At 35.3% G+C, this 27,977-nt stretch overlaps 1 protein-coding gene across 2 annotated transcripts in view; it reads right to left on the reverse strand.

Annotated features, from left to right (window-relative positions):
• EML5 (EMAP like 5) overlaps positions 1-27,977 on the reverse strand; it is a 123,542-nt gene that overhangs the window by 44,881 nt on the left and 50,684 nt on the right. For both annotated transcript variants that reach the window (XM_074868562.1, XM_074868561.1), the window contains exons 12-27: positions 27,749-27,855; positions 27,243-27,361; positions 20,505-20,691; positions 18,688-18,793; positions 17,256-17,349; positions 15,073-15,173; positions 13,016-13,218; positions 11,800-11,911; positions 10,656-10,783; positions 8,715-8,856; positions 6,772-6,924; positions 5,788-5,919; positions 4,112-4,200; positions 3,152-3,328; positions 2,025-2,226; positions 213-339 (exon numbers count right to left, since the gene is read on the reverse strand). In XM_074868562.1, the coding sequence (XP_074724663.1) occupies positions 213-339; positions 2,025-2,226; positions 3,152-3,328; positions 4,112-4,200; positions 5,788-5,919; positions 6,772-6,924; positions 8,715-8,856; positions 10,656-10,783; positions 11,800-11,911; positions 13,016-13,218; positions 15,073-15,173; positions 17,256-17,349; positions 18,688-18,793; positions 20,505-20,691; positions 27,243-27,361; positions 27,749-27,855 (2,179 nt within the window). The remainder of the gene's footprint in view (positions 1-212; positions 340-2,024; positions 2,227-3,151; positions 3,329-4,111; positions 4,201-5,787; positions 5,920-6,771; positions 6,925-8,714; positions 8,857-10,655; positions 10,784-11,799; positions 11,912-13,015; positions 13,219-15,072; positions 15,174-17,255; positions 17,350-18,687; positions 18,794-20,504; positions 20,692-27,242; positions 27,362-27,748; positions 27,856-27,977) is intronic.

Below are 27,977 nucleotides of genomic sequence, written 5' to 3' on the forward strand. Positions count from 1 at the left end.
TTGTAGTCTTTTGTGCTCTCTGAAAAAGAGATACAGCCTAGTCTTTCAGCAAAACTTAAGTTGTTTGGGCTTTTTTCTCTCTAAAGAAGTATTTCCACTCTTTTTATATATACCCTTTTAATTTGTATATACATATTCCAATATAATTATGTTTTACTATTAATCATCTTTTCGGATTGCTTTCTTGGTTAGAATTGTAATTTAGCAGTTACCTTTCATCTAAGGTTGGCTCCTTTTGTTGCAGATGAGGCTTAATTCCAAACATTGGTCTAATGTTTGTTGATAAGGCTTTGATGGTGTAATTAATTTCATTTTCCCTTGTCACATCACTGTCATAACCTAACAAAATCACAGTGAACAGTATCAAAACAAAATAAGATACCAGAAAAAAAAAATTACACCATAATTTGTGCAGATTTCAACAATGTACTGGACCAGAAGAACTATTATACCTGTATTATTAGTAACATTAATTCAAAACAGAAAGAAAGCAGCTGGGAATCATGAACATTGTTAATAAAAGACATTCTAAGAAGAAAATTCTCTACAATATCTTTGTGGAATAACAAAGATTCAAGGGACATTCAAAGCTAACCTATTTCTGCTTGGTTGGCCTTAACTCAGTATCACTAACAAAGGACCTTGCTACTTGACACCTGCTGTTAAGTTCTGGAAGATTTAGTGCCAGGCTGTTCTGAATTTTAGGATCCATCCATTAGGATGGAATCTATAGGTTTGCACAGGGTTCCTACACAATGCTTAGGGACAGTGAGGCACATCAACATGATGTTTACTATAGTAAACACAGCAAAAATCTAAACAGTGACAGGGCTGTTACTTACCCTCATTTTTTTTTTCCAAAGATCAAGACTACTAATTCCAACTTCATGAATAGTTCTCAACTCTAACTGAAATTAATAGGGCGTGATGAAGAGAAACTTTTGTGGAAAAAGATGTCAATGTCTTTTCTTGTAAGCTTAACAGACCTCTCTTTCTTTTAGAGTATTTTTTAACACATAGCTTAAGAGGGTTCTGTGTAAAGCACCAGCACCTAGGGAAGGTTACTGGTCGAAGATGTGGTAACAGGACACAGGCAGAAGCTGAACAAAAAGCTCGGAAGATTGCAATTTTTGATTCAGAAAGCTAAATTTGATCAAGTGCTCCTGCAGGCAATTAAATTACTTTGTGGATGTAGCCTTCAATATTTTTAACCAGAAAGACAGCGCACAAAAGTTCTTCTCCAGTGAATGTTTAATATGCCTTTAATACTTGAAGCATCTCTTTGGTTATTTAGCAGATTTTAGGTAAAAGTGAAGTTAATTTATTATACAGAACTATTAAAAGATTAGCAGTGATAGTTTAAAAATCCTTGAAGACTGAGGAATTCATAAGGAGGAAAAATTGCACTTGGGAGCAGGAAGAACAAGTTTGGAGGCTCATGAACCCTTGGAATTATAATATGAAAAGGAAAACATTAAGTATGGCAAAATCAACAGAAGTTAATTCTACAAAATGTAATTAACACCTTACAACTATTGATATTATGAAACAATAGATTGTTCCATATATGAACATCAGCCTACCTCAGTCTATTATACTTTCATGTTATGGAAACAGATGCTATAACATCGCGCTAACTATGATCTCACATTATACAGATTTCAACCTAATTCCATTAGAATTAGTAACCAAATCTAAACTGTGATTAGTATGTTTTTCTACATAGATTTTTGGAAGTTACCTCTAATTGGCACTTTATGTTTTTTTGTTTAAAAGATGTCAAGAGTCTTTTTATATACTCTGACTCAAAGCAGTAAGTCAAACACTTCATTATCATTTTCTTCACAACAGTTTATCAGTCCTTTCCCCCAAAAGAAATTTTACTTAACTTTTTTTTGAAGCATCTTCACTATTTAAGATTAAAACAATCATATATAAAACTTGATTATTTCTAAATTAGGTTTCCATTAATAAAGTCTTCCTGAAATAGCATAATCCAGCTAGTTTTATAAATTATTACTGACCTCCATCTTCTTCAGAATCTAGATCAGACTCTTCACTGTCACACTGTCTGCTATCCCGATGTCCTTCCATCTCGTAAGTCCACAGCATTAAAGATGTGTCTGCTCCTCCAACAGTGACCAACAAACTGTCATCATAGGTCCAACGGACATTTGTTACGTGGGTACTGTGAGCAACGTACCTCTTAAATTTTCCAAACTTTCCCTAAGGGAGAAGAAAGGGCACAGATCAAATTTAACCAGTCTGCTGGGTAAAACTGAAATGAGTTGCCAGCGCACAACACATTCTTAACTTCTTTCCAGTTTATGCTTCAGCTGTCTTGCATTTGTGTGCATCACATGATTTGTCACATTCCTCTCCTATAGCAACTTCATGAAATGTTAACCATATTTCCATACAAAGCATGCAAGAATTTGTTTATAAACAGATTCCAGCAATAAACACGGGATCATTTTTCCTAAGATAGAAAATAACAGAATTAAGAATAAAATGCACATAGAATATTTTGAGTCAATAGTTGTGCATTGTTACCATCCCTAGCATAGCAAAATATTCAAAAATGAAGACATATTTACTGATAAATGTACAGAAAAACTAGAAAGGTTCTAGAAGAGCAGTAAAAATATAATGTGCTTCTGGAATAGTTTTTCTATGATGCATGATTAAATAATACTGAGGCTCTTCAAATCAGAGAAAAATGACTGAAATTGGAGAGAATGAAGGTCTATAAGATCATGAGTGAAATGAAGGTGAGAAATATTGTCTTCCAAAACAAGAGCTTAACGGGTTAAAACCAACACCGACAAAAACCACACTGATGATATTAATTCCAAAAATATATTATTAGACAGTGCCTGTCCCATTCCCATTCTTACAGTTTTTCCTATGCATTTGCCACTGTCAGTGACAGACAATACACGAGATGGTTCTTTTCTGACCTGGAATGGTCATTCTTACCAACTGAATGTTTAATGCATTACAAATTGCAGTGTAATATTGAATGCCTTCTTTGATCGTAAGGACAAAAGTATAAAAGCACTATTTTGTTCTAAGCAATGAATTTTTACAGTTTTAAAAAAATGTAGTTTTATTAATCAATCTTCTCCATGAACAGCTGAAAATTACTTACTTTTGCAGGGTATCGAAACAGTTTCACAAATCCAAAATCATCTCCTGTGGCTAATACTTTACTATCACTAGTGAGGCATGAAGCAGTTACATCTGTGACTTCACCAATTATTGGCCAGATTCCTTCACAGCAAGAGCCCAAAACACTTGTCCATGATGCCCAGCCAATCTTTTCTACCTACAAAAACAACCTGTTTGAGACACAGCATGCTTCTTCCCAGACAGTTTTCTTCCATATCTGATTTCAAGAAAAAGTCCTTGCACTGAAAGATACGTCACATCTAAAAGATAACATATTAACCACTTATTTTCTGACTATTCAGGATTTCATTCGTGACCCTTAATTTTACCTCTATTAACTTCCAGTTCCAAAACCTCTGAAGTATTTTTAAAATTTTGACCTTACCCAGCCTTCCAGGCCAGAGAAAACAAATCACATTTTTCAACTCTGACTTTCAATCTCATAGAAAATACTATTTGAAAATTGTCCATTTTCACTCTCTGTCCTGTGACAATGCTCTATGTCTGAGAAAACAAATCAATATTATAGCTACAATATGCTATGCTTGCCTATGTATACTGCATTGTGATGTAAAGATAGACATGAGGTCTTCCACAGCAAGGTTAGGGCTAAGTAATCTGCAGTAAGTTTTCAAAGATGTTTAGGTACCAAAAGAGGCATACAGAGGTCCAGTGATATTTTCACGAGTAAGCCAGTCAAACGTCCATTGCTTAACAGGAGACAAATGTGATATCCCCTATGTATTTTATCATTCTGATTACATTATCTAATTGAACAGGCTGCAAAAAAGGATAAAGGACAGCAAATGCCTGAACATAAGCTTTCAGAACAGACCAGCTAAAATTATAGTTTTATACATCATTCCCTCTTATGTGGTATAGATTGTTGTATCGTAACTCCAATGTGCAAACAAGTTAAGAAGGCAGTCTATTTCCTCACCTCCAAACTAGGAATTGTCTGTTTTTTCCCACGAGGAGCTTCAAAAAACAACTGCTCTTTAGCACCTGTGTTGACTTGCAAGAGTTTCCCTATAAAACATATTACATATTATATATTAACATTAACTAGAACATTCTGTTTTACAAAGGAAAAAAGAAAGAAAAAAGGTTATTTTGAAATTTTTGTTTCTAACAGCATTACACAAATTACTTTCCATTGGAAAAAGCTGCATACATACACAGTGGATCTGGAAGTATGGGCTTCTGAAGATCTGAGTCTTTTGACCCTTTAAATTCGCAGTCCTTCTTCCTCTCTGAAAACTGTAATAATGCATGACTTTTCTGTTTATGGTTGTCCCATCAGATAGTAGACAAAATGTACTGGGTCTAACTCAGAGCTTGATTGTGACAACTGCTGACCAGTATGCATGTGTTCTTGGGATTGAGAAGCCCATATGCTCCCTGGTCAATAGCTGCTTCCAAGCAGGTGACTTCTGCTTGCCTTTATACTACTTCTTTTCTGAGGGACATTCTCACTAATGTTTCTGTCCTCTTCCTGTTTTCAAAATTCTCAGAGGAAGCTAACTTGCAACGCTCTTTCAAATTAAATTGGACTGCTTCAAAAGTGATTATGTAGAGGAATAAGAGCAGGAACTAACAGACTGCACAACTGCACTGCCTTGGCTTTGTATGAAACAGGACTAAAGTTAGTGTCCGGGTTTTGACTGGTATTGAGTTAATTTTTCTTCTTAGTAGCTATAATAGTGCTGTGTTTTGGATTCAGTATGGGATTTGGTATGAGAAGAATGTTGATAATACACTGATGTTTGTAGTTGTTGCTGAGAAATCAAGGACATTCCAACTTCCCATGTCCTGCCTGTGTGCAGGTGGACAAGAAGCCAGAAGGGAGCATGGCCAGAGCACCAGACCCAAACTGGCCAATGGAATATTCCATATCATACAGCGTCATGCTCAGTATATAGAGGAGGATTGGCTGGGAAGCTCTCGCTCTCTCTTCCAGGATTGCAGTTTCGGGATTTTCTCTCCTCTGAGATCACTAGCCGGAAAGGGGCCGGGCATCAGTTCGTGGGTGGTGAGCTATGGCATTGTGCATCACTTATTTGTATATTCTATTATTATTATCATTATTATTTTAATTTTATGTTATTTCCATTAGATTGTTTTTATCTCAACCTGTAAGTCTCCTTACCTTTACCCCTCCAATTCTCTCTCCTATCCCCCAGGGTGGGGGAGGGTAAGCGAGCTGCTGTGTGGTGTTTCACTGCCAGGTTTAAACCATGACAGTTAGTATTTAAATTAATCACGTATTAAGACGCGGGAAGACAGGAAATCCAGTCTTTCTGCTATTTTTGACATATTCCTGAACTACAGATGCAACTGCACTATGCAGTACATTATTCAGGAAGTCAAACAATAAACACAGAAGATGTAAAAAAGCCCCAAACAAACCAATCCACAGAGACAATTTATTTTACTTCAAATTGCACAACTTCTCACTATATAAATAGTAGTAAAATTAATGGGTTTATATTTATTCAGATTCTGTGAGCATATTCATAAACTGAAGAAACAAATCTGTCAGTGATACCATAAATTCACATGTAGTCTATAATGTAATCAATCTTCCAGTAGATTTTTAGAATGAATGCTACTTACCTCTTATGTCCCAGTCCATGTGTGTGATATAGCTGGAGGCTCCCTTGCAGATTCCTACTCGTTTACTGCTCATTACATTGTAAATATCTACAAAGTTGTCACAGGATGCCACAGCTAAGTACTTTCCAGCCCCTGAAATACACCAGTAAAAACACAAAACATTTTCAAAAATTGTAGTGCTCTGTATAGTAAGTACATTCTCTAATTTAGCTACATGCAACCCAGATTTCTTTGAAATAAACTTGCTAATTTATACAGACTAATGCTCATATTGCATAATCAAAATCCGTATGAAATATACAGCCATTACATCATTACATCTTCAAACAATAAAAACTATTTGATGACATTTTAAATATTATTTGCACTCAGAGAGTGGTAAGGCTTAGGTAACCAGAAAGTAATGTTGCATGAGAACGGGTATCAGTAATTTGCATCAAATTTCTCCTACAGAAGATTATTTTCACTGAAGTAGTACTATTAGTTCAGGCCATACATTTGAGTTCCTAAATAAGAGCTGTACTGTTTAAAAATAAAAAAAAAAACCACACAACAAAAACCTAGTCTCACTGGGAGTGCTAAGCACTGTAGGGGGAAAAAGAAGAAAAAAGAAGATGCCAGGACTTTCTGACATACCAGTTTCAAGCATTCTCATTAGCTAACAGTAACCCCAGTGAAGAGTGAAACTTAGGCACCTCAAAGTGGAACCCTAAGGACACAGGGAGGCTGCCAGACGTTCATGATTTAAAATGGACTGTTGCATTCAGGAAGTTACTACAAGCAAACCTATTCCAATAATCTCATACTTAAAGCAGCAACACAGGACTTCTCACCCAATGTTTTTCAAAATGTTAATATCAGTCTTGCTGACTTATTTGTTACATGTAGAAGAGTACTACAAATCTCTACTACTTTTATCTTTTAAAGGTTATAAAGCTTGCTTGAACAAGCTTGACATAAAAATCTTAATTTTAAATCACTTACCGGGAGAAAATCTGATCTCTGAAATAACATCTTTCCTGTGCTGGAAAGAGACTAGATCTTCCAGGGTATCTGCATTAACTATCAAAAAACTTCCATCGTTGAGACCAACAGCTAATGCTTTTCCATCAGGAGAAAAGCAGCAACATCTACCTCCTATGAAGAGTACAGAAATGGCATTCAGGTACATTTACAGTGCATAATCCCTCTTTCAGAATTATTTTTCCAGTAGTATAAAGAAAGCTGTTCTTATAGTATAACAGTCTAACGAAATTTTTTAGATGCTGCCAAGATAATTTCCAAGCTCTGCATCTTGTGATAGCACACAGAAGCCACTGGCAAATTGACAAGTACACAATCCCAGAATCTTAGATTACGTTTATTTCCATATTAATTGACATATGTTCTACATTAGTAATACAGATTAATCATTATTGTCTATTTTTAATTTGCTCTCCTTCTGAGTATCTGGTGCCAGTTGTTTCTTACCATTTGCTCTGGTAAGAACACTGCTGGAAAAGACCTTCTGGACTCACAGAATCCAGTCATTTGCTATGATGGTCAGTATGTTATATTATCCTTTTAATCAAGTTTCATTTGAAAAACAGTTTAATTTCCAATCTAAATTTATTTATGGTCAGCTTATATAGCTTTGTTTCTATGACAGAATTTTCCATTAGCGTAAATATTTTTCCCTACTATTTGCTCCTCTGAATAACTTGTAGACAGTAATCCTCTATTTAGCTGACTCTACCACAAAGCTTCTCATTCTTTATCCTGCAGATCCTCTTTCTCCATATTCAACTTTCAATTTAATTTTGTTCATCTGAACACAGATGAGAAGTGTACATCAAAAATATTCTGATAAGTCTCTTGTAAATTACATGAATACTTCAATATGTCCTGAGAAAAATACCTCACTATCACATGTAATTGTCATCCTGCCATCACCTAGAACATCCTGAGCCTTCAGCTTCTCAGTTACTCCTCAGCTACGCAGACATTTCTTCTTACAGTCATTGAGTCTTGCCTTTTTTAATTACCAAATATTTTATCATTTTCATTACTGCAGCGTGCAGAAGTACGCAGCTCTTTCTGCACAGTACACACAGGTGTTTAAGACTGCCAAAGCATCTCAAAATATGTCTCATCAGCAAATTAAGTCATCACAGCCCTTATTTTTCTGCCAAAACTACATTTAAAAATATTAAGAAATACCAGCTTTAAGAATTATGCAGACTTCACCAACTTGAAACGTTCTTGTTTAATCCCTGCTTGTGCTAGCTCATGACTCTTCTTACATTTACTTTATCAATCCAAATCATCTTCAACTAAGCTTCCATGAAGGTTTGGGTCAAAATGCTTTACTGAACACCTGTTGTATTCCTTTATCTAGCAATACATATATATCATTGAAAGCTTGTTATGGCCAGTCTGGTCTAATCCTAAAAAAAGTCTCCTTGTATAATGTCACTTAAAACAAGATTTTCCACCTGCCAAAATAGAATCTAGTTATACAGTATACAATGAATAAGAATTTTATGACTATTCTCTTTCTGTGAAATTCCATTCTTAACATTCACAAAGAAAAGAAATTAAAAATTATTTCTCAAATTTCTTCCAAAAGTTTCTACATTTGAAGTCCTCCACTGTTCAAAAAAGTGTGCAATACTATAAGCAACATGGCAGATCTATGTAATTGGCTCAACTCTTATTGTAAATTCACTGACTTAAAAACGTTACAGTTGCAAATAATCTTAAGAGCAGTATTACATAGAAATCTTTCATACAGATTCATTAGCTTAAGGGCTACATAACTCATGAACATAGCATCGATAAACTAATTTGAGCAAAGGAATTTATTCAGTCTAGCTTTTGGAAGATTCATAATGCTAGTAAATGTCAACTGAATTCGGTTGAATATTTTTTCATACTAAGCATCTTACCCTTCTTCAATTTGCGAACAGCTAACATACAATGGCTAGGAGATAAATCCCATATTCTTAAGGTTTTGTCATCACTTACAGTGGCACAAATAGGTAAATGAGGATGAGTAGCTAGACCCCAAACTTCCCCCTCCATGTGACCCTGAAAAAACACAATGAATCAGATGACTTTGTATTTTAAACTGAAATATGAAATAATACATTTAAGGAAGTTTTTAAAAAAAAAAACAACAACAAATAAGAGAGAACATGCATATCTTTATATCTTTAGAGGATAATAAGAAATATCTGAATAGAAACTTAGAACACCTGAAAAAAACCTCACCCTGCTACTTACAGTAAAAGTGCAAAAAAAAAATTATAGTAGTAATTAGTACTAGACAAAAATTCTCCCTGAGAAATAATCCTCATACACATCTATGTCAATGATATGGACAGTGGGACTGAGTGCACCCTCAGGAAGTTTGCAGATGACACCAAGCCGAGTGGTGCAGTTGATACACCTGAGGGACAGGATGCCATCCAGAGGGACCTGGACAAGCCTGAGAAGTGGGCCCATGCAAACCTCATGAGGTTCAACAAGGCCAAGTGCAAGGTCCTGCATATGGGTCAGGGCAATCAATACAGGCTGGGGGGATGAAGGGATTGAGAGCAGCCCTGCAGAGAAGGACTTGGGGGTACTGGTGGATGAAAAGCTGGACATGAGCCGAAAACGTGTGCTTGCAGCTGAGAAAGCCAACCGTATCCTGGGCTGCATCAGGAGAATTGTGGTCAGCAGGTCGAGAGAGATGATTCTCCCCCTCTACTCTGCTCTCATGAGACCCCACCTGCAGTGCTGTGTCCAGCTCTGGGGCCCCCAGCATAAGGAGGACATGGACCTGGCGACGCAAGTCCAGAGGAGACCACAAAGATGATCAGGGGGCTGGAGCACCTCCCTTATGAGGACAGGCTGAGAGAGTTGGGGTTGTTCAGCCTAGAGAAGAGAAGGCTCCGGGGAGACCTTATAGCAGCCTTCCAGTACGTAAAGGGGGCTTGTAAGAAGGACGGGGGCAGACTTTTTAGCAGGGCCTGTTGAGGCAAGACAAGGGGTAATGGCTTTAAACTAAATGAGGGTAGATTTAGACTAGATATTGGGAAGACATCTTTTACAATGAGGGTGGTGAAACACTGGAACAGGTTGCCCATAGAGGTGGTAGATGCCTCATACCTGGAAACATTCAAGGTCAGGTTCAACGGGGCTCTGGGCAACCTGATTTAGTTGAAGATGTCCCTGCTCATTGCAGGGTAGTCCTTTTAAAGGTCCCTTCCAAACTATTCTATGATTTTATGATCTAGATTTTTCTTTACCTTAGGTTCTAATATATTCTTAAAAAAATCTAGTTCTTTACATGTTGCGTTGGCCACTCAGAAGTGTGAATTAAAGGTCCACAGATTTTTATTAAGTATGAAAGAAAATCATATGATGATACAACGTAAAAAATCTGTTTTGTAGTCAGGCTTAAGAAATGCAGTCTGTTTAGTACGGCAAAGAAAACTGAAATGTTTTTTTACATAATTACAAAGCAAAACTAAAAATAAACCTCAAGGAAACAACTTTTAAAATAGTAACAGTAATTAGTACTCAGAAAAAAATAATAAAGAATTTAGTGGAGGATCCATTGTTTCACACACTTTTTTCCTTTTTTTCTTTTTAAACAGAAATATGATCTTGGTCTGTTTGAAAGGATGAACTTGTTGAACAAATTAGTACATGAAATTATGTAATTAGTTTTGCTCACTGAAGAGTCATAATGGTCAAGTCTAGCACTAAAAATCTATGAAGTGATAGTAACTTGCTAACTTCACTAATAATTAAAATGTTTGTTATTTCACGACAGTCTTTACTTGAAAAATAAAATAGTGTTTGTGGCATGGAATATTTGACTGATATTTAACATGTACCTGAACCAGCAGAGTTACTGGTCCACTTTTATCCACTTCCAATATTTCACCATTCTTTGTGCCCACTAAAATATGACCATGTCCTAAAGATATGGCACGTATAGAAGGATTATCTTCTAAGAGGAGACCTAGAATGTGAAAATGTGAGAAGACAGAAGATTCTCAAGTATGCCTTAAAAAGTATTTTTCACATGCATGCATATTAACATTCTCACTGTAGAAAAAGATACTTAGTAGTAAACAAGTAAAAACATATTCCTGCATGGAAGAACTAACATAATATTTGGATTCATTTGGGAGTCTTTAGCAATTACCCAACTGACACCAATCTTTCTTCTCAACTATGTATCTCTGAAGTTTAACCAGCCTGACTCACTGCCAATCTTAGTGAAAAAAGGGCATATGAAGTACCAACTATACTACTATATTGCTAGCATTTATGGTACCTTCAAATTTAGCTTTTTATTAAACAGATATGAGAATGAGACACTCTGCAGTAGAATGTTTTAGTTAATGGCTGTTTCCATTCATGACTTTTGAAAATCAAGCCATGTACATTAGAACACAGCAGATGTAATTTTAATGCGGGGGGGCAAGGAGAAAAGAGAAAAGGCTATTCAGAATGTCAAATAGGGGAAACCGTAAATCATCACAAAGATCAAGATGAAATGGGAGAAACAGGAATAATAGGAATTAAAATGTTCTTAAACAATTTCAAAATACTTATGCTTTTACAGAAAATTAAGTCATAAAATGTACTAATACCTTACAAAACTAACCACAATTCTGAATTTCATTCTTCCTCCAAATCAAAAAGGATCAGACAAGATATTTCATGATTAGAAATTTAATAGACTTTTTGGTTGCCACTTTAAAAAAATCACCTGGGTGGTAAGAGACTCAGGCAGATAATAAGGTAAAAAATATGATCTGCAGCCACCACGTGTGCAAACAGACACAACGTACAATTCCCCTCCCAGGAGAAAAATTACTTATTTAGAATCAGTAAAGCTTTAAAAAAATAATTTGTAGTATTCGTTATGTCAAATGTGGATTTCCTCCTACTGGGGAAAGCAATTCCACAGAAAGTTTTCTAAATAAAGTATCTTAAATAGAATAAAAAATAGGTAAAGATCTCTGTTACCTTTAGACCCAGGGGCCAAAGCAGCCCTTTTGATGGCATAGGTTTTGAGACAACGCTCAAAGGTATCATCCCAGAGAGCGACCACCCCATCCTTCCCTCCAGTGACAAATCCCTAGGAAAAAAAAAATTTAAAAAAAATAATCACAAGCTGTAATCAATTATTTTATTTCCTTAATTTTTCAGTGATTTCTGCCAATACTGAAAATGGATTATATACAACACTAATGCACAGAACTACAGATATTAGAGATTAAAAAACCCAGAGCAGCAAAGTGATGATTGAATTCTCCTTCTGATGAAGGCACCAGTTCTGTACAGCCCATGTACACAGGCTGGATTTAAAAGTTCTAACCGTAAGTTTCTACCATACTAGAAAAATAATTTAACTGGCATACTGAAACATTCTTCTTGATATTTAGCCTCAATATCCCTTTGGCATTTCACCACATTACTCCAAGCCAAACTCAGTACCACTCACAAAAATTTGATTAGTGTTTAAATTGGTCAAATAAATGCATATTTCTGTCATTCTGCCTTCAAAAATTATTTACAGCTATTGAATGAAGCAACAGGTATACTTGATATTGAAATCATAAGTACTTTCCTTTGGAGCACTTAGTTTTTTCAATATGATTAACACATGTTTTGTACAAAGCTGCTATACTGAAACTCAAATATTAGAAGGTGGAGTAACTCGGTCTGACCTAGCAAAACACAAACATATACATAACTTCAAACATACAAGTAATCTAACTGGAACACCCATTCACATTTAAGCACATGCTTAAAGGCTTTCCTGCGTCAAAAGAATCAGGAGAGAGTACTTAGTGATCTACAGACTGAATGCTTCTACTTGTAGACAGTAATTACAGCACAAAATAGTAAAAGTATGATTTTCTTCCCCTCTCACAAGCTCTCATATTCCATTAAACTTATGGATGCTTAAATCAAAAAGTACTTTTACTTATCATAAGTTGTATTTCTTTAATAAGAGGTCATGAAAATTGCTGAATAAGATGTCACTGGACCACAAGGGTTTGAGAAACAGCATGCTACATAACAAGGATTAGAGACATGCATAAAACACTATCTTGAATCTGAACCTCACAAGGCTTTTCTGTAATGGAAATAAAGCCATGGATTCCTGAATATGGAAAGGACTAACTTCATAGACTTTTTTGTCCAGACATCAAAAAACAATGAGCAGTTTATTTACTTTTTCCAATGCGTGCATGCTGAACACAGGACCATCATGTGCTTTGACAGTGTTTATGAGAAATACATCTCTCCAAATACACACATCCCCCGTGGAAGTTCCAGAGAATGCCATCTCTTCAGTCCAGCCATATACCACACACATCATTGTATCGGTTCTTCCCAAAGCACCTATGCAGCCCTTTCTCCCAATTAGTCCTCCGCCTGGTTCAAACCAAAAACAAGTCATCAGACATTTGCTTAGAATTATTTTCCAAAAATGATACAATCTTACCCAGAACAAGCCCTTTTCTTCTGGTTCACCTGTGCTCTCCAAAAAAATGAGTCTGAGAAGAGTTCTCACAAAACAAATTTTTTCTACTATTTGGCATCTTCCAAGAAAAAAACCTTTTAACTTACTACTTGAATATGGATTTGCATATGTACATATACCGACATAGATAAAGTGCATTTGCAAACTTGCATCTAAACAAAAAAACTGAGCAACTACCACACAGTTCATAGAAATTCCTAATAAAATTAACTTGAAAGAAAAAAAAGGGTTTAAATCTTGACATCCCATCCTTTTCACTATATGTTTTCAGTGAGATTTCTAATTTTTAGAAGCTTGCTGTATTGGCCTCTGAATAATAGAAATGTTACAGCTACACACATTTTAAAATTCCTTACAATACTGTATCTAAAAATCATTTGACAGTTATAACACATAGTAACTTCTGGCTAGAAAGTCAGCTTTATATGTCCACAATCCTCAAAGAAACTTCATGTGGTATAACACAGAAGCCCCTCAGGATCTGACACTTCGCACTGTTCTCATACTTACAGAAGCAAGGTCTCTGCACCTTCTGCCATCACTTGGCACTGCTGAAAATTTAGACCAAAGCATATACTTTGGTGTCACTTTTCACATCAAATGCATCTGCTCTAGTGCAGATTACAGAGATGTGGCATTTGTTAAGGTGCACCGATACTCCTCACATTAACACTAAGTGTGTTTCACAGCGACTGCCTTGCCAGTGTGACATTCCAGTTTCACACAGATGGGCTATAGCATTAATGAAATTTGATTCCTGCTGCTGAGCAATGCCAGAGAGAAAACAGGCATTTTAAACAATTTCATTTCTTTATTTAGAATCACTATCTGCAGGCTTTTACCACAGTTAAGGTTTCTTTCTAAAGAATTTATAGTAATTCATTCAGTAAATATTCTGACACACTTCGTTCTTTCTATAGGTAGCAAGCACAACTGTTAAAATTAATAATTTATATATACTTCAACAGCTTGCTCTCAGGCAATCTTGATTAATTTCTGTTGGAGCCAGAACTGTGTCAAAACACAAAACTAGTGTCATTTTTTCGTCACAGACTTTTCTCTCCAAAATTAATCTTTATCAAGGACTCATGAGTTGGTGTGCTTTAGTTCTGCATGAATAATTAGAAAATTCTTAGCAGATAAGTTAGTCTTCTATAGCACATATGTCTTTATATATGTTTTGAGGTTTGAAACAACGAAGTTCACACTAATATCAGGGAATGGATTTTTCACTCTTCGAAATTTTTCAAGCAGATAAAGCAAGCTGCTTTAACTTGGTTTTTAATCGTCAAGTTTAACAGAAGTATCCAAACAAACAGGTCTCAACTGACACATATCCTCTTCAAGTACTTTGTCTGAATTTTTGTATGTGGAATTTTATAACCTTAAATTTATTTATATTTGTGCCTCTTTATAACATACATGTTCTAAAGGGCCTTCTTCCAAAAACTGTTCCATGATTTTAGAGCAGCTGTGTAACATTTTCAGATGTGCTGTATTATTATGAGATATAAAAACAGACAGTAGGAAATCCAGGGTCCTTTCTATTTGTGCAGCTCTAGCTCCATGGCAAACTGACCTTAAAAAAGAATTCCCGCTACTGCCATAATGCAAATTAATGTTATTTCTAAGGCAAAGCTAACTTAGATATACAGAGAAAATATTTGCCTTTAATGCATGAAAAATACTATAAGAGATGCAATATTTAAATAACAGAAAGTGGTGTAATTCTGAAGTTTCCTTACCTGCTCTACGCCAGAATTTCATGTGTTTAATTCCAACTGTAATCAGCTTATCAGGCATATAAGGATTAATCTTTACAACAAAAATCTTATCTTTGCTTCCCCTGAAATGCAAAGCAAAATATTTTAAATAAAAATATAAGTATTCATATTTTTAATAGGTTTTGGTTTGGTGGTTTTTTTGCTATTTTTGCTTTTCTATCTTGCTAACATTTATTTCCAATTTATTAATAATAGTTTATTATGAGGAGGAAGAAAGCCAGAGAACAAACATATTGAATCCTGTTACATTTTCATTACCCTTTAGTTTCCAAAGCAGGGGAGTAATTACATTACTTCAGAAATCCACTAGGTGGCATTTTCTGTGCAAAAGAATATATATTTGCATTAAGTTGAGGCATATGGTATTTAGACCTCTGACAGCTCATAATAAAACTTACAGGTGTAAACTTGTAAATCTTATTTAAAAATTTCCCAGTTTGAAAATAAACTGCATTCTCATCCACCTTTTATTTGATTTTTCTATTTTTCTTGTTAGAATAAAACATATGTTGTTATATCAAATTTTAAATGGAAATTTCAGTTGTGTCTAAAAATATAAAGACTTGTGCATTTTAGATTTCTTACTATGCTTCTATAAAACCAATGCCTTGCTTCAGTCCTATAGTTTGAAAAACAGCTTTCAACTAAGGTTGCTATCTATGCAAGGAAATAAATGCTTACTAGTAGTTCTGGTTTTTTTTCTTTAAAATGCAGAAGAGCTTCTAATCCCTAATTTTTGCTCCCTGTTCAAGAGTGGCAATAATACTTTACCTTCTGTCATTTTCAGATGACTAAATGAACTAGTAGCAAGAAGCATGAAACAGTTTCTTTCCAAACTCACACCGCAATCTTCAAAGTATAGAGGCTGCTCTCAAAAATTCTATTAAATTCCTCTGAGTAGGTAGGAAGAAAAACACTCCAGAAACTAAATCCAGTATAAACTGGTTAAAGTTTGATTAAAAATGAGAATTAAGTGAGACTGGTGGGTTCAGAGAATAGGACAACTAGGAAAAAAAAAAAAAGCTGAATAAAAGTATAACAGGAAAGGCAGACAAATGGAAGGCCCAAACGAGTATCTTCAGAGAAGCCAAGCTAACTGGCCTTCTGATGAATAACCAGGAAGGGTGTACTATTCCTTATCTAAAATCATCTATACAGCATTTTCATTCCTCAGTGGATCAGAAACTCGAAGCGTGTTTAAAAACAAACTAGAGTAAATATCATTGAAGAGCAATAATGAACTTACTGGATAAAATGGAAGTTGATACTTTTTAAATTGTATCTGCACAGAACAAGAAATCCCTTTCAAACATACACAGCACAACATTTAGGGTATACATACTGAATCCAGACAGAGCGGGGAAAAACATACTCATATTACTGCTCTATTTAAAGCAATAGATCCTTAGAAACAACAAAGTCAAAGGTTTCAAAAACATTACTCAATATTAGAAATTCTATCGTGTAGATTAAAACTCAATAAACATATGTGAAATAATCTATGCAGAGTCAAAGAAACTTCCATAATCTTTAACCTTTGGAGGTTATTGAGCTAGGTTTGTGTCCGGAGGGGGAAGGGGTGAGTGAGCAGCTGCCTGATGCTCAGTTGCTCTCTAAACTCAAACCACAACAAGTTATTTAGTTCAACTTCCTGTTCAAAGCAGAGTTAACTTCAAAGTTAGATCAGGCTGCTCAGGATGCAGAAAGGAAAAGGAAAGAACCTTGAAGAAAAGGGAACTGAGCAAAACAACTGCAAACTACTATCCCAAGAAAGATGTGACCTCTGATGAAAAAGATCTGAAAAGCAGAGCATATATCACCATCTCTGGGAGAGCCAACAGAAGTCCATGGAATTAGTTTTAAAGAAATATTTCAGAACACATCAAATACACATAAATAAACTTTGTCTTCTATGTCTTCTTTCTTCAACAGTTGAGCTGTCACTGTAATAACTGTTGCTGACTATAATAGCTTTAATTTTTTTCTTCCAAAGAAAGTTTTAAGGCTGTGCTAAATGTTATCACCTGTATCACTTAAATGATAGAAACCGCTAATTTATTACAGAATTTAATGAATATATTTTGCTTACTGTCATTTGAGAGTAAAGCTAGGTACAAATTTTAAGACAAAGTTAAAATTCCCACCTTACTGCTGAAAGCTTTTCTCCTTTCTTCCAGTCCCAGAGTACAATGGTGTGATTGTCATCTATGCCAACAGAAGCCAATCGTTTCCCATCCGCTAGAAAAATAAATTTATGATTAAGAGAGTAGATATGGTATTATATCTATTCTAATTGCATCTAATTGCATATTATATCTATTCTAATTGCATCTAATTGCATATTATATCTATTCTAATTGCATCTAATGCAATATAGCATTATATTGCAATAATAAGAAACCATTAAATAATATTATAACCTCACAAATATAAGAACAATGTACAAACAGGTAAATAATCATATGATGTATATTTAGAGGCAAGTCTGTCTCTGCTTCTACACTTGAGTGGTCAGTTGGATGGAGTTTAGGACTTTAAGTTACCCTGTCTAAAAATTGCACTTAGATCCTTTATGTTTGTATCAAATCCTTTGTTCAGCTAGTTGCTGACACAGTTGCACAAAAATATTCATCGCAGGTTGCACTGTGAGATTTTTCTGTTTACTCTGAAAATCCCTGTTGATTTCTAAACAGGAAAGCATTGAAGTAATACCATAAAGTTTATAAAATATCCTTAAATTTAGTAATAGTGTGAAGTCTTTGAGAAGTTCCAACACATATCCCACATTAACCTCCAAGAAAGAAGTTATTTGTGCTCACTCATGATCAATGACTTCGACATGTATCCTTCTTTGAAATTGCTATGCATCCATGCCAGAATTTGGGAACTGAGATTCATGTCTTAAAAAAGGAAAACCAAAGAAAGCTAAGAAGCATCAAAGACCCCAAACCACTCATCTTTGTGATCACCCATCTTCACTGTGAGGTTAGAGATCCTATCTAGTAAATCTAAACCATTAAAGAATGAATAGAAGCCAGCAGAGAGGAAGAAATTTAACACTGGTACATGAATTCAATGTATGGGGTGCAAAAACCTCAGAAGATTTAACTGACAGTCTCCTATGTTAGTATAAGATGAGGAAAGAGGCTGGGTTTCTGCCCAGAACTCTGTAACTGGACCTTCTGAATCTGTCAGTGTGCTACCCAACTGGCTTGCAGGATTTATTTTTTTAAAAAATCTATTTGCTCAAAGATTTGCTTACAGTTATAATGCAGACACAACAATCAAGATCTGTGCACCTGCTTCATACAACCAAAAGAAATTCCAAAGGGATCACTGCAGCTCTAAGGGCACAGAACCTTGCATTTCCTGACGTGCAAGACTCCACAGGAGCTCTTTTTAATGAACAATCACCTTAAGACAGCCTCTCTCATTTGCCATTGATCACCAGAGAATATTTTTAATGCAAAATCTTCAGTGTAAAGGAATTCCCAATTGCTCATCAGAATTGATTAGCTTGTATTTTCATACAGAAAAGTAAAATTACATAACAATAAATAAATAAAGACTTATTACCTGAAAAATCAACAGCACAAACACCGTACTGGTGATAGCCCTTTAATACTGAGAGTGGTTTTATTGTTTCTGTATCCCAAATGTGTACTGAGGAATCTCGACCAACCTGAAAGTATACATATATATAACCTTTTTTTTTTTTCCATTTCTCAGTTACTTCACACAGTTTAAAAGTATAATATTTACAAATACTTTAGAAAGTATTTGAAAAAATAGTGATAAAATTTTCCAAGTATTGCTTCTGTCTGGCTAGCAGTATATTATTCTTTCTCCTGCTTCACATACACCACTCCGCAGCTGGCTCTTTCTTCCCTCCAAAGAACCCAGGCACGTCAATCACAATTAACTAGAGTCCTCCTGGTGCGGGGGCAGGGAAAGCCCTTCACTGATTGCACTGTGGCATATTTATTCCATAATTTCTCTATCAATCATTCCCTGTCTAAAAATAAAAGGTTATTTTTATTGCTAGTACATAAGCTACTCTATGTTTGAGAAATCAAGGTGACTTCTGTTGCTTTCTGGTGTCATTACAAGTGCCTACAAGTCAGATTCTGATGCACTGATACCTGTGGAGCAGTCTTCACTAGAATGGCACTAATGCAGGTTAACTAGAACTTGGTAAGAAATGGAATATAGTTTATTCTTTTCAACTATGTACAAGCATTACTAGTCAGTATTTACAAGACTATTTGCTATTGCAAAGGTTTTACACTTCAGTACACAAAAAAAGGCTGCAAAACCAGAACACTCTTCTCTGTTTAAGACTGAGGGCAGGACTTAAGAAAACAAGGATCTATTTCTGGATTCACCACAAACTTAAGATGTGATGTTTGAAAACCTTTTTGTAATGTCCACTATCAGGAAAATCTGAACCACTGTTGCATGGGGAATTTGATTACTGCATTACCAAATTTCTACAGGTAATGTAATATACAACACTATATAATGTGTACATATAAAACAGTATATAATTGAGTGCATCATTCTGTTGACAGCATAAGGTATTTTAAAATACAGTAAATCCAGGCACATTATTATTCATAGTCTTTACTACTCCTAAATTAAATAGAATCAGTTCTCACATTTAGGACTTTAAACTGACCTGCAAATGTATGTTTATCTCAGACATTTTTACACAATTTAAGGGCATTATAAGCAGAAGTTTATATTAAAAATTTCAGTTCACATGTTCTCCAATTTATTACATAATAACAATAATAATTATGACAATAATTTAAAAACCCTGAAACATCAAATCAAGCCTTCAACTCCTGGTATATGGACATTTATGGGAAGAGATGTTTGTCCCAAAACATGGGTGAAAAAATGTACCTAAAATTACTGTCTGGCAAAAGGTAAAATGAACTACTATAAATACTTCAGCAACACACATACCTGTGTGGCATGTACAAACAGTAAATACTTTGGCTATAGGTGATAACCAAAAACATAACGCATGGAACTGAAATGCCAGAATGTAATAACATAACTTCACAACTGAGACACTAAAAAAATGTATTTTAATAGCACATTTCCTCCACTTGTTATCATGAAGAAGCAATGTCACGCTGAATAAAAAATATGAATCTATTCTTAAATAAAAAAGAGGTTAAAAAGAACTATCAACTAAAGACTTATCAGAATTAATATAAAAACTGGAAGAAACACTTCAGTTTTTTAACATGATTCCATCTGCAACAGAAATGCAGTCCTTCACCTGAATAAGTGTAGACTGGACTTCCTTCCTCCAAAATAGGCTTTTCTAAATTCAGTAGTAACAACTTCAGACTCTTATTGCAGATAAACACGCATCCTACCTGGCCTGTTGCCACATAGTCCTTTAAGGGATGAATAGCAAGGCAAAGAATGTCATCATCATGACCTAGATAAAAGCGCTGTGTGTTCTGCTGTCGATTGTACACCACTCCCACTGCTGCAACATGGTATACAATTTCACCCGTCTGAGTGTAAAATAAATTGCTTCGACAGTCGTAACCTCTGTAACTAATTAAAGAAAAAAAAGTTTGTTCATCAAGGTCATAACCATATATAGAGAAACTTTGAGACAAAATTCTGCAAGATGCATTTTCCACTCAGATTACTTACCAATTACTGTTTTGGGGTTTTAAGATTATAACATATTTTCCTAAAGGAACACCAATTTATCAATTTATGTTACTATTCAGACATCAGTACTACTAGTATTAGTTCGAAAGGGAGTGCTATTTAATTATTTTCCATAACTAGTTTAGAAGAGGAAGTAACACCTAGTAATTTTTTCAGACCACATCGAGAATTCTGGCATGCAACATGTAATTAAACGAAATAGCCCAAACTAATACTACATTTTCTATCTCTTACTGCTCAAAAAAATCAGGCAGCAAAAATTTACACAAGAATGTGGACAACACAGATATCGTAAAACTGAAAGTTTCTGGAAACTTGCTAACAGAAAACAAATGCACAGATTTTCTTCCAAATCAGTTTCTTTTTTGAAGGAAAACCTGTCTCCTTTCTGTGCTTGATACAGCAACTGGCATGAGTAGGCCAATTCCCAACTGAGGTCTGTATGCACAGTCACAGTATACACATTTCTTCCTAGGTGTGATTAAGATTCAGTACCCCATAAAAACCAAAGGTGGGATTTTCAAAAAGGCTAGGGGTCCTACTTTCAGAAGTAATTTAAGAGACTCAGAAACCTAAAAAACATTAAACAAACAAGCAAGTTTTAAATCGGTGTTTTTTAACAATGCTATCCTTAGCAGTCAATGGAGATAACATTTAAAAATATGTAACTTAAAGTCATTCCTTCCTTTCTTCTGATATAAACAATACTCCATATACTCCTGACACATCTTGTTTCTATACTATTAATTCTCCAACTAACCTCTTTCTGTTACTTCTGTTCTTATAGATCTTCACTAGATCAATTTTTAAAATTATTTTACAAAGATGCAGGCAAAATCTGGTTATATTTCTGAATATACATTTAAATTTACAGGAAGGGAATGACACTTGAATGTGTTCGAATTGGCCTTTTGATGAATTATCTTTATTTAGGGACCATAAGGCTCTACCTAGTTGAAAAAAAGCCCTGAAGATGATCAGCAAGTCATTCTTGGCAAACAAAATAACTAAGCTTTCACCGTCAGCAACTGCAAACCAACAGAAATATCTAATGCCTATGTTATGTTATACTTCTCATGATATTAATTTCTTTGCTTAATTAAAAGCATGTATCATCAGAACAAACTACATTATTTTTAAGAAAACAACAAATGCAGGATCTCTTTGCAACAGTGCAGGCTTTTAAACTATCACATAAGACAAAGATGCATCTGTACATATACCATACACAAAATGAATGGGATAACATCAAGACAATTAACGCATTTGAGACACTTAAAAGGTTTAAGTGACACAGAAATTATGCAGTCCAGGTAGAAAAGTCTGTCATAAAATTATATTTAGCTTTCCTTGTGCACACAGTGCAACCATATGCACTGGTCAAGTAATGAATCTTTAAGGCAGCTGACCAACTTCAGCTTAATGAATACTATTCTGAAAACTCCAGCCACGGATCCATGTTCACAAATACTAGACGTATACATTACTGGAAAACACCAGCTGTAGCAGGTTTGAACACACTGTATTTCTGTTGGCTCACCTACACTACATGCAATGGTACTCAGATCATAAGTGATTAGAGACAAATTGCTAAAATTGTCTCACAACATTTTTAAACAGACCAGAAGATGGTCCAGGTCCATTCCTCCCCAGATGCAGAACACTGCATTTCCCCTTTTTGAAGTTCATGAGATTCCTCCCTGCCCAGTTCTCTAGCCTGTCCAGGTCCCTCTTGATGGCAGCACAGCCATGTGGTGTACCAGACACTCCTCCTAGTTTTGTATTGTCTACAATACTGCAAAGTCTAAAGCTGGGTCTCATTAGATCACGAACAAGCAAAGTCAACTCCTTAAACCAGCAAAAACTGTGATAGCACAGAAATAAAAGCTTTTAAATAAGTCTCCCTCCAAACCACTGTTTAGATTGGTTCTCACAGGCAGGTTCTTAACTTCAGGTTTGGTTCCAGTCCAACAAATATTCAGTGTCTCCTGAGTTACTGCCCCTTCAAGGTCTCTAGAAAAACCTCTTCCCATTGGGTCTGAGGCTCAGATATATGTCTGCTCCCTGCTTTTTTCAAAGTCACCAACAATTTAGACTCACAATACAGGTGTACACTCTTCAGTCATGCTTTGCTTTCCTTCCACCATATCCTTCACTAACAACTTCCCCCAGCAGCAACACATGAGGATGATTTGAAGCACCCCAAGTGCTGCCTGCTTGCCCTGCCTGGCTGCACCCTTCTTTGATGTCCAGCCACTAGTTTTTAAAGGGACATAATACACAATGACCTACAGTAACTATAAAGACAGAGAACAAAAATACCCTATCACAGTACGCAACATCAACAGTTTAAGGACATGACAACGTTCAGTGAGGGGCAAGGATTATAAAGGCAGGCACAGTGCCAAAGAAGGTATCTGGACCTATCGTTGCTCAGATGTCATTTTCCTCTGCTTCACTCTGAACTGTGTTCTTAAAAAAATACTAGATTTTCTTTGCAAGCACAGAATACTTAAAAAAATGCTGAATATGCACCCTGAATATTTTAAAAAGCAGCTACAAAAATGTGTACACCGAAAAAAATAATGCTTTAGAAATACTGGACACTGAGCAATTTCTTACAAGTTTAGCAGTTGTCTATAAAAGTAAAAAGCATTAAGACAGCAAAAAGGTCTCAGATCCTCCTACCTGCAATCCAGAAATTCGGAATTTTCCCAGTTTTTGTCATAACAATTGCCTATATACCCTAAGTTAAGCATAGTGAAACTGAGTAAGTTAATGTCATATATTCAGAGGACTACCCAAAACATCCAAAATGTACCTAGGATGCAGGAAAATAGTTCTTATTACTCATATCTATAACTTTTTATGATCAGAAGTTTGGATTTTAGTCCACTTTCTCCATTTACAAAAAATATAGGTGTACAATCAGTTGTTTACAATTAAAATAAAACCTATTTTGCCAAAATATCAAGCAGTGCAAACAAAGACATTCTGTAACCCAGTTAAACGCGTCTGGTCTTTTGCACATGCCAGTCTACTAACTCCCTGACTAGTTAGGTACTTTTCTCTGGAAGGATAAAGTGATGGGCTTTGACAGTCCAAACAGAGATGAAAAGAAGCATGTTTCAGTATAGAAGATAACTCCCGAGATTATGCTACACAGTTCCAAAATACCTACATCTCCATATTATTAAACCAATTTAGAACTGAGATCATTAGCTAATCTCAGAAAAAAGCATGAAGAGAAACAATTCTTTGCATGCAGAAAACAAGCCACAGAAGTAATTTACAAGGCATCTTGATTAGCAACTAGAAACTAAATAATAACAACAGCAAGCTCTGCATCATAGCTACTGAGTAATATATAACAAGGCACAATAAACATAACACTGCATTCTGCAGGAGTTTATGTTTTCAAGTGGTCTTCAACAACAGCTAATCAAACCATTAATCCAGGACAGATTCAAGTTAATATGACAGTAACTTTCAGAAGAAAAGATAGCTACCTCAATGCTATGTAGAAAAAAAATTCTGCCGTTACCAAGGTCATGAAGAGCATAAATGTAGGTGTTCCCATGTGTTTTAGATATACTAACACCTACATTTTAATCAGCAGTCAATACAGCCAACGGAACCTGCAGGGCTACTCAGCTGATCAACCAGTCAGCATTTAATTTTACTTGAGCGAAATCGCTCCTTATGCTTCACTGACTACCACCTGGATCTCCACTGACTGTGATGGAAGTTTAGATACACACATAAAACCACCTACTTTTAGGCACACAACTGTAAATTCTTTAACCTGAAGCTGGATCCCACTCACAGTTGAAGGTTATATATAGTCACATATATAGCAAACTAAGGGGCAACTTCACAAGTAGTGTCCTCTCTGGGAAAAGAGTCAATGTCCATAGTTTGTCTAATCCTGTAAGAGTTTCAAAATTTGCATGTTGCTCCTCAATGTATATGTGGGAAATTTCCAAACATAGTGAAAACCCTATCCTCAGAAGAACCAAATGTCAAAATAAACATGGTTGAGGTCAGAGTCTTCAGCACGAAGGTAGAGATATGTCAAAAAAACCCCAAAACAAACAAACAAAAAAAATCCCAAAACTTTCACATGGCAATAGTGTTTTCTCAACAGGACTTCCTCATAGCCTACTCCCTTCAGATGTTATTTGCAGGTATTCGTAGCCCTCTGGTAGGAGTCCATACAAGGTGTCGTAAGACTCTCATTTAAGAGGATGAGAAATCCCATGTCATTTTGAAACTGTAACCAAATTTCATCTTATGATAAGGTCAGTTCAATGAATATCTGAAACTCAAACTAGATCTTGCTTAAATCCTTTGAATATTAAACAAAAAAGATAAAATAATTTTTGAGAGATCAGCAGCATAGCTCTGAGAGAATACAGGACCTAAGTATTATATTTGCATCCTTATTCCCTGCCAGCAAAAGTTATTATAAGCATTGAGTCTGAGAAAGGGGGTCCTCTGAATATCTCAAAAGATGTAGCCTTTTTACGTTTCTGAACCACCACCACTGTCAAAGACATGGCAGAAAGAAAATACAGAAATAGTCAAAAAGAGGCCAAACTAGTACACACAACTTTAATAACATGTTTCTCATCATGATTGCATCATATCTCTTAGAGAAAGATGCATTTTAAAAGTTAACCTGTTAATAGAAGTTGCTTTCTCATCCATATTAGTCAGCGTCTGGCTCACATAATCAGCATTATTGTTTTTATCCCCTTCCAAAACAGGAAGTAACCAGAGATTTAAAAGATTTCTTACAGGATATGAAGAGATTTTTAAAAGTTCATCTTTCAAGGCAATTGACAAATTCAAAACACAAAAAACAACGTGCTCAAAAACAAAGAAAGGAAAAAGAGCTTCCTATTCCCCTAGTTCAAAAAAGCACCACTTTTTACACTTTCAAGGAACATCCAAGACATTTCCATTGCAGCTAAAGAAAGATGAAGCAAAGCAGACTTCCTGAATCAGAGAATATGCCTATTACTCACTTGGATGTGGGTCACTTTAAAGTTAACAGCCTGGACATTGAGAAAAATCTGTTGTTCAGCATGGATTCTTCATTAGTTTCCTTGATGCCCATTGGGTAACCAGACAGAACTCAACTGGACATTCTACTTCTGGTCATTCCTGGATATTCTGGTCAAGCTTCACTTCTGTTGTGAAGGAAATAACAATAATCCCAAAGATCCAGGGCCCTTACTTGTGCTACATCTTCTTCAGGATCATTTGGTTTGATTCTTAGACCAAATTTTAAAGACTACATACAGCTACCCACCTTAATGCATTTTCTACACAGATACAAAAATCTTCAACTGAGAACTCTGGAGCATCAAAAATAGATATAAAAACCCAACTCTGCACCAAGCTTCCCAGTTGTCATTATTTCCAAAGCTATTCCTCAGACTCCATGTCTTCTACAGACAAAATTGCTGAGTTGAATGATTAACTGTTCTTAGCCAATTAATTTATTAAGCATTCCATGTGGACCCCTTCTAAAATTGTTTAAGTGTCATTATAAAGACAGACAGTAACTTATCTGTGCATTTAGTTATCTCTAAAAAGAAGCTGTATTCCTGCAAAGAGGTATCTTTTGAAAGGAAAAACAGTATCACCTGATTTCCAAAGCCTTAATTTAATAAAGGCTTTGGTTTTCTTTTATCAAGGGAATTTATATCTCTGATCATTATTCTAATGTAGTAACATATACTGCCAGTTTGCTTTAAAACACCACATCTTTGTTCTGATGAAAAAGTCTTCACTTGTGAAGAGATATGGGAGAATACCAATCCTAAAGACGAAATTGTAAGCTTTCAAGGATGCATCTGAAAGTCATTTTGTTTCTCAAATTAGCACCAAAAAGAGAATGAAACTGAATTTCAGCACACTCACAGGACCTATTAAGAATTAAATTTAATTCCTAAACAGAGGAACGTGTAAATTTTTTCAGATTAGGTACAGTTTATACTTTTTTTTTAATAAAACACCAATAGACACACCACTTAGTACAGAACCCAGTCATCTTCAACTACACCAAGTTTCTGTTGTAGCATCCAAAATAATATACTGAAGAGAACTATTACTTTTCAGATCCTGAAAAATATGGGTGATAGCCAAATATTGTATTTAGTCACCTCTATTCAAATAACAACTATCAGCTAAAGCTTCAGTGAAAATTCACTTTAGAATTTGTGTTTACAATTAGTCTAGCTTGGCATCAAAGCTTTCTATTAATTTAGTGTAAATTTATTTTTATAGAAATAAATAAAACCAATAAATCATAAAGCAACTGACCTCGAAGTCTTTCATCAGATTATTAAATGATAAACACCAATCTATAACACACAAACAGTCTGCTTGTATATTTTAAAGAATCCTAGTTTTCATACCCATGAACAAAATGTAATCTTATACTGTTCCCTGGAGCTCGCTCTCGTCTCTTTGAAGCTGCACTTTTCCGTTTTTCTTTGCATTGCTCTTTAAGCTGAGGTAGATCTTCTTTGTAAACCTTTAAGAAAAAGCACACTCATAAATTAAGAGATTCACAAGAAAAGCATGTTTCTGAGAATTCAGCCACAGTTATCACCCACAAAAATGTTATATTGACATCACTGAAAAAATCTCCAATAAATGTAGCTGGTTATTGTATAGTATAACTTGTTTTTACATTACAACCAAAACTCTAATAGAACATGCTAGGAATACATGTAATCGTGTTTTTTCTCTACTGCATCTTAATATTTTTAATGCATCAGATAATAACAATTCTAAAGGTTTTGGTCAGTTCCTGCTCAGCTCTCAGTCTCCCCAGTTTTCACATTTCAACAGGTCTTCATAAAAGACCAACTTAAACCCTGAGAAGTATTCCAACTGCCATCAAAACTAAAATCTTTACCTGTCGACGATAGGTGATCTGTGTCTCCTGTTCAATTTCAGAGTCCAGCTCTGGAACATCAGATTGATCTGAATCTGATTCATCACTATTAGAATCAACCAGACTCTCTGCCACCAAGAAAACACAAACAGGAAATGAAGCAACCTAAATTGCAAACCAGAAAGTGTTTAAAGAAACTGCTTAAGGATTCTGATTTGATAATCAATGCATATATTAGCTATAACAGAAA

The sequence above is a fragment of the Strix uralensis genome, chromosome 4, assembly GCF_047716275.1.
Source record: "Strix uralensis isolate ZFMK-TIS-50842 chromosome 4, bStrUra1, whole genome shotgun sequence".
NCBI classification, from domain to species: domain Eukaryota; kingdom Metazoa; phylum Chordata; class Aves; order Strigiformes; family Strigidae; genus Strix; species Strix uralensis.